This window comes from Octodon degus, unplaced genomic scaffold (assembly GCF_000260255.1).
Source record: "Octodon degus isolate 3935 unplaced genomic scaffold, OctDeg1.0 scaffold00188, whole genome shotgun sequence".
NCBI lineage: Eukaryota > Metazoa > Chordata > Mammalia > Rodentia > Octodontidae > Octodon > Octodon degus.
In genome coordinates this window covers 453,312-461,629 of record NW_004524764.1, presented here as the reverse complement: position 1 = coordinate 461,629, position 8,318 = coordinate 453,312, and the positions used below count along the sequence as shown (strand labels likewise).

General features: G+C 34.1%; 1 protein-coding gene across 2 annotated transcripts in view; it reads right to left on the bottom strand.

Annotated features, from left to right (window-relative positions):
* Brinp3 (BMP/retinoic acid inducible neural specific 3) overlaps positions 1–8,318 on the bottom strand; it is a 457,113-nt gene that overhangs the window by 136,157 nt on the left and 312,638 nt on the right. For both annotated transcript variants that reach the window (XM_004643978.2, XM_004643979.1), the window contains one exon: positions 4,340–4,576. In XM_004643978.2, coding sequence (XP_004644035.1) covers positions 4,340–4,576 — 237 coding nt within the window. The remainder of the gene's footprint in view (positions 1–4,339; positions 4,577–8,318) is intronic.

The following is an 8,318-nucleotide window of genomic DNA, read 5'->3' as shown; positions in this document are numbered from 1 at the left end:
GCCCTTTTGTAATTTTTCAGGCCTGCTTTGTAGCCCTGCATTTGATAAAATTTGAGAAATACTACCTGAGTATAGGAGAAATATGCAGCTGTAAATATTTTTCAATTATACATATATACTTTCTTCAGCTCCAAATTTTCTGGTCAAATTCATAAAACTTTATGCACCTTAATTTTTTATTGTTTCTTTTATTAAGAAAGCGATGTTAAAATCTCACTCTACCTGTGTAGCTGTCTACCAATTTTTTCCTCTTTCTTTCTTTCTTTCTTTCTTTCTTTCTTTCTTTCTTTCTTTCTTTCTTTTTTTTATTTTAGGGAAGGATCTACAGGGTGTCCAGATTCTCACTACTAGGTTTTTTCTTTTTTCTTGTTGAGCCGGAGATTTTACTCAAGCCCTTGCGCTTGCCAGGCAAGCACTTATTCAAATGAGCTCTGTCCCCAGCCTGTCACTACTAGATAGGACTTGTAGTGATTCTCCTGTTTACAGCCTCCCAAGAGCTGGGATTATAGGCGCACACCACCACCTCAAGTCTCAATTCCTCTCTCAGTGTGCCCCTGGGGCGGGGCCATCAGGGCAGGCCCAGGGATGAAACCCCAGCTCCTGAGCAGGCTTGTAGGCGTTTTAATCAGCTGAACTATTTGGCTGGCCCTTACCATTCTTTTTAGTAGTGTTGAATTACTCTTCTTGTTTTCAGAGCCTGTAGTATAACACAGTGACTGACAGGATTTGAGCATTTCCTTCAGACTGTGTAAAATGTAAAAGATGTTTATTCCTGTTTAAAGGTCTCTGAGCGCTCTTAAATAATTTATTTTATTTTTTATTTTTTAAAGAGAGTACCAATTAGAATTAATACAGAAAAAATTACAAGAGATACAGCATTTCACTCAACTAAGTAATATGGATTTCACAGTGTTTGCTGTATCACTTAGTGTTGTCTTCCAACCGGTTGTTCTTATTACCAGATACATGCATGTACAGTTGGAAGAAGAAAGATAAAAGTAAGAAGTATATAAGAAACTAAGAAGAGAAAAGGTACAAACAATAGATAAATGTAGGCAAAACAAATTTTGTTTTACAACCCTTGGAAATTGTAAAACTTTTCCTTTGCCCTTTCACAAGGAACTGTTCTACTGCCTGCATAGGTCCTTCTCAGGGAGACAGAGGCTGTCTACTCATGTGAAATGCAATTTATGAAGAACTACTTCCCTTTCCCCAATCTGAGAAATGGAAGGGGTCTAACTTAAATGATAGGCAATCAGCAAGCACAGGTGGCCTAACAGTGGTGACAAACTACCCATCTAATATCCTCCAGTATGTATTCTAAAATTTTATGCCATATTTAAAATCTTACAATCCTGTTTCAGTGTGGTAAGTGAAATCACTCTCTCCAGGTTCAAGTCTTCTTGCTTGTTATGGTTGTGTCTAGGTGTCCCCCCAGAGCCTCGTGCAGTTATTGAGACAGCTTCTAGAGTTTGTGATTAATTCATGATCCATTTCTGGGATTATGGATGTGAGTGCTGCCTCCACCTAGGGGTGGGTAATCTGCATACAGTGAAGGAAAAGAGAGTGGATTACTAACTGCCTCAGCTGCTGTCCCTTCCTTTTCTCTTTGCTGTTTTCCATCTCTATGAACTGCTACCCTTTATCATGTGCCACTCTGCCTTGGAGGAAGCTGAGCACGGACTGAAACCTCCACTAACTGTGAACTAAATAAACGTTTCCTACCTTAATCTTGAGTGTTGAGTATTTTGTGTAGCAATAAGAGAAAAGTAACTGAGACATTGCTTTTTTACAATGGTTATGAATAAAGTTTAATTGTGTATTTAAGTAATCTTTCAAACATTATAATTAATAATTATATTAATAATTATTATAATTAACGGGGACTTCCACTCTAGGTATTAATTATATAATGCATAATAGTTAATTGAAGTAAAAATGTTCATCTCTTTAAACATTGACCACTTCTTTATGGTAAAATTATTTATAAATATTTTCTTTCCGTTTTTAAAATTTGCAGTATATTGTTAATATATATATTAACACACTTCTGTATAAGTGTCATGGGACATTTTCTTCTCTAAGTATAATTTAGTAACTGCTGATCAACCTTTCCATATCCTCCCACTTCTCTCCCCTTCCTCTGACAATCATCAATTCATTTTCCAGTTAGATGAGATCAACATTTTGATATTTCAGATGACGGAGGTCATGTGGTACTTGTGCGCCTTTCTCTTGCTTCTCTGACTTACCATACTGTACTCTAGATCCACACATGTGCTGTCAAGGACAAAAGTTTACTGTTTGTGTTTAAATAGTGTTTCATTTTGTAAAGTACTGCATTGCTCTTAATTATCCATCTGTTTATAGACACAGGTTATTTGCACTTCTCTGGTTTTCAGTGTGGACTTGTAGCCCTGTGAAGTTAAAATGCGGCGGGTACTTGCAATTTTGGGCCTATCACTCCGTAGAAGACTCAGTCTTACCATTGGAGGTTTTATTGGATTTAGTCACTTTCCACTTGTATAATTGAAATGAAGGAAAATGTCTGTTTAATTTCTGAATCTGCACCTATGAAATCCTTAGTTCCTATTAATGTCACTATAATGTAATACATATATAAATATTTATTCTTGTTTCTTTTTCTGGAATAGCAGTATTTTCTAGGGAATAATGATGGATTTGTGCCTTAAAACCTGCCATGGATTGATAAATGTGCAACAAAGCAAAGCAGTTTAGAAACTCAATGTCATTTTCTCCAGCATTTGCTATTTTTCCTTGATTTGATTTTTTATGGTTTAAATTTTTATTTACTTATTTTTAAACTTTTTTTTTGTATTTTAGGGAAGGGTCTACAGGGAGTTAAGGGTCTCACTACTAAATCGGACTTGTAGTGACACACCTGTTTACAGCCTCCCAAGAGCTGGGATTACAAACAGGTGCCACCATGCCCATTCTCAGTTACCATCTCAGTGTGCCCTGGGGGTGGGGCCAACAAAGCAGGCCTCAGGATCGAACCCCTGGCCCCTGCAGCTGCTTGCAGGTGCTTTCATCTGCTGAGCTATTTGGCTGGCCCTATTTTCTATTTTAAAGAAAATAAAGTAAAATAACATTTAAGAACAAGTCAATATGAGCGTAATAATGGTTAATAGTTTGCATATTGTTATCTTTAAATTACTGAGAGTACAATATATTGGCATTTCATGGTCTGAACAATATTAGTGCCCACCTTTCTTTTCAATGAATTAAGAGAAATTAGTAGTATACCTGCTTTAACTATCATATGTATTTTTCCCTTTTTTCTCTATTCCCCATCCCAATTTCCCTTTCCTTTTTAAGTCTTTTGTAAGTTTTTTTTTTTTTTTTGTTTCTTTGTTTCTACCATTTTACAGTATGTATTATACATTTTGGTTCTTCTTTAAATCTTTAGCGTCTCATACTAGGGAAGCAGTATGATGCTTGCTTTGTTTCTAAACTGCCCCTTTAAGTGTCCTTTTACTGTAAATTGGAAAAATATAATTATGTGTGTCTCTGTTATACTGTTTGATGTTATGATGTATGCCTGTCCCAGGAATTACTAACAGAAGCTAGTTAGCATATCCACCACCATTCATACATATTTTTCTAATGAGAAATTTTATGTTACATGATATGATATCATTAAAAATAACTCATTAAACTGTATAATATATCTCAAAAAATTTTCCTGGCCTAAATGAATAGTTATAAAGTTAGAATAACATTTCTCCATTTCACTACTTATAACCTCTGATAACAACCATCCTATTATTAGCCTGAATGCAAATATGTTGATGAATTATTTTTCAATTTTTGATAGATAATGTAATAAATTTATTGAGAAAGAAGTAGCAATGAGATATTTTCAAAACAGGTTAGTAGTACAGTTATGATATAAACTAAGTATTATCACAAAATCCTTCTAAATTTCATAATACAATAAGCCATCAAGTCAGGATAACACTCATAAGACTCATGTTCATGAATATTTTGGCTGGAAAAATGAGACTCAAAGATCACTAGAAAATTCCAGAAAGACACAAAGTATCAGACTATAAATTCTTATATCACAATTCTTAAAAAAAGAAACAATGTGTCAGTTCAAGAGCAGGCTAGCCTCTAGCAAAAATAGCATAAAATGGTGAACATTCTTTCAGTAAAATTCTGGACAACCAGTAATAAAGCAAAATAACTGTACATATTAACTATATTAAAAATTATACCTTTCCAATAATGCAATGATTATTTCAAAATGGTAGAATTAAATTCTCAATAGTTTTTGGTCAGAGACTGAAAATATTATATTAACAATGTATCTTACCTGATTCCTCAAAGTCATTGTTGTAGGCTTTCCATGTTTCAGTTATGCGAAGGAGATTCTCTTCCATGGCTTGGATGTCCATGGAGGGGCAGTTGCATTCTGGAAATTTGGGACCACACTGACACCAGCAGTCATTATCCTTGCAGATAAACTCCCCTTCTGAGTTGCAGGCAATGTAGCTCAGGGCTGCTTGCACAAAACGTTCCTGAAGGTAATCGGGAAGGAGGACTTGAAGCCCTTGAAAACCAAAGCAATCCATCAGCTTGCTTTGTCAAGAAAATTAAGGCTGCTAAAGTTTTAGTACATTAAGTGAACAATTCATGTGTATTTTAAAGCTGTCATTCAAAAGTTATCTATAAATTAAATAAAAAAGTTTTAAAATTCTTTCAATACATTTGCTGAATCTATGAATGTAGATCCTCAGAAATTATGCAGGTGATTGGGACTTTAGACTATAATTTGCTAGACATATTTAACTAGATGTTTGCTGAAATTCATCACACTATTTGGTTACTTCATATAGCACAAAGAAGCTTTCTTCTTGTACCTTTGAAAATATGTGTATGTCTTTATCATCAAACATGTATTTTCAGTCTCACTTTTAGTTTTTCGATTTTTTCCCAGAGTGTCGGCCCAACTCAACACAAGTATAATAACACAAAGGGTTGATTTATCAAATTTTCCTTGTAAGGCTTATCTTGTGCCTTTAATAAAACATAGCTCGTATGACTATTGTTAGGATCAGGCACCAACACTAACTACAGAGGAGCAGATGGGCTGATTCAGTTATTTCACAGTTCATTTCCTTGGCATGTATGAAGACAGCCCTCACGACACAGCTCATTACTTTTCTACATAAAAGTTTGAATAAAGTCATGATTTCTTCATAAAAGTATTATAAATAAAAAACTATAAAAGTTAATATTTGGCACTTTGCTATCACATTTCAAAAACTTAGTTCCAAGTTTAACACTTCTTAAGAAAACTAGTAAATAGCTAACATATTCAAAGTAATCAGTGAGTAAAAATAAACATAAAACTCAAAGAATGTAGCCTCAACAAGATCTATTTTACAAGAAAATTAGAGTTTTATAACTTTTTTGTTTCTTTAATTACAAAAAATCAAATTTTTATCTTGAATAATATCTATGAGATTGATTTCATTAACAAAAACAATGAATGGAAGCTTTCAGGACAACTTATTTTGCAAATGCACTGAGGAAAACATATTATTTTCAGAGAGATCTCACATTCATTGGCCAAAAAAGAAGCATGAGCACTTATATAATTATATTTCTACCATTTTTATTTCACTTCAAAAAACATATTAGCACCTGCTATTTACAAAACAATTGCAATATCAAATATAAATATGGAAAATAAGCATTGGAATAGCTCATTTTAACAGTGCTTATTCAAATGAAGTTTTAACTACATAATAATAGTATGGAATACCACTTAATGAGCATTAAAGAAAGGTACTTGTAATTCAAGTATCTCTCCAAACTATAACTGGGTGTTATTAATTGGTTAACCAAGGCCTCCACCTTCTAAAGAGTAAGAAAATTTCATTGAAAATAGGACATCGAGGGGCCAGGGAGATGGCTCAGTGGTATAAGTGCTTCCCTGACAAGCACAAGGGCCTGAGTTCAATCTCAGGTTCTGAAAAAAATAAAAAAAAAATAAAAATAGGACATCGAGGCTTGTAGTGCAATGTAGTAACACAGTGTTTGCCTAAGAAACATGAGGCCCTGAGTTCAAGAACAAGGACAGTGACAAAGTAAAAAGAGAGAGACTTGGGGCCAGGGAGATAGCTCAGTAGAATAAGTGCTTGCCTGGCAAGTGCAAGGCTCTGAGTTCAATAATTCAATCCCCAGTAATGCAAAAAAAAAAAAAAAAAAAAAAAAAAAACAGAGAGAGAGAATTGAATACCAATATATGACTCATTAACATTGAGATTTTAGTTGCTCTTGTCAACGGAATAATATGTTAACATTATATACAACTGAATAGGAAATATACAGTAAAAAATAGCAATAAGCTTCTCTGGTATGAAAAAAAAGGATAAGTAAAAACCCATATGTATAACATACTGTGAAATGTGAAAAAGTATTTAAATCAGAATGGGAACCAGGGATAGTAGAGGGAAAAAAGAAGGAAAGCAAGAGGAAAAAAGAGAATAGAAAAAAAAAAAAAAAAAAAAAATTTTGCAAATAAGGAGGGGAAGAGGAGATGAAGAGGGCAAGGGAAAGGGAAAAGAAAGAAGATTCAAGATAAATCACATGACTTTGTTGACAAGGATTGCCTTTGTTATTCTAGGTCTTTTCTGGTTACAAATAAGTTTTAAGAATGATTTCTCTAGGTCTGTGAGGTATATTTGCTGAATTCATACACCTACAGTATTTAAATGCAATGGAATACCCATCTTTGATTAAACTAAACAAAAATAAGGGGATACAAATGAAGGACCAACTTGTATCTGTATATACAAAATAGGATAGACATACAGCTACTTTCTCTTAATCCCTAAGATTTGTTCTAACAGTGTTTGTAAACAAGATATCATGTCTGCATCTTGTACTATGAATAACCACTATGAAGACAACAACATGCAATGTTTTAATTATTGAAACTGTCCTACTAACTTGTTTTGAAATTGTCTCATTGCTATTTGTTTCTCAATAAAATTAATTAAAAACAATTCTGTGATGAAAAAAAAGATATATCATGTGAAGCTGTGGATATGGCTCAGCAGGTCAGTGACTGCCTGGCAAACACAAGGTTCTGAGTTCGATATTGTGACCCCCAACAAAGTAAGATGTACTATGTATAGCTACAAATTCCTTATGATGAATGGCATCATTTGTGCATAATATATTTATCCAAATATTAACTAACGAATAAAATTTCAAACAAAATTTACAAAATAAGTATTGTTCCATAGTACAGGAGCTAGAACAATGAAAATGAGATTTCTAGAAAAATTAATTTGGAGTCATAGAAGTAAACTCCATGGAATTAACTCATTTGACAAATGGCTTTTAACTAGGTAACACATGCTGAGGTCTACTTATTTGGAATTAGAAGGTAGAAAGAAGAAAATGAATTGATTTCCATAGATAATTTAAAAAAAAAAAAACCAAACTAGGAAAATAATGATAGCAAGACAATTTATATGGTAGAAAAGCAAAAAGAATCTACAACATATCTGATGCATTTCCAGTAAAGTATGTCAAACGATTCAGAGAGCTGAAAAATAAACTGGGGCCAGGGAGATGGCTCAGCAGCATAAATACCTGCTTAGCAAGCAGAAGGTTGATCCCTGGGAGAGAGAGAGAGAGAGAGAAAGAGAGAGAGAGAGAGAGAGAGAGAGAGAGAGAGAGAGAGAGAGAGAGAATATGTAGTGCTATTTGTCAACAAATCACTGTAGATTTTGAAATACATAATGGTTTCTTCTAAAAAGATCATTTTAGGTGCTAAACAGATGTTTTTGGCATGGATATGATGGTACCTGAGTAATTTCAGGTCTCAGTACCTACTTAATAAAACATCTAAAGTAAATGTAAATGTGTTTCCATCACATATTTGAATGCTACTAATATATTTCAACTTTAATTTTACAAAACAAAACTGTTATGAAAAATGAAAATGTCATAAAGGAAGTTATTACATTATTAGGACTTTCATCATATAGATGTAGAGCTTTTGTTAAAATATGAAAGTCAAGTTCCGGCCAACTACCTCTGCAGATTCAAGTGCCTGCAAACAGGCTCAGGGTCCTAGGGTTGGATCCAGGGACCTGTTGAGCCCGCCCAGCCCCTGGGGCACACTGAGATGGCAATTGAGACTGGGTATGGTGTCATGCACCTGTAATCCTAGCTCTTTGGAGGCTGTATACAGGCAGATCGCTATGAATCTGATCTAATCCTGAGACCTTGAACACCCTGTAGACCCTTCCCTAAAAATACAAAAAGAAAAA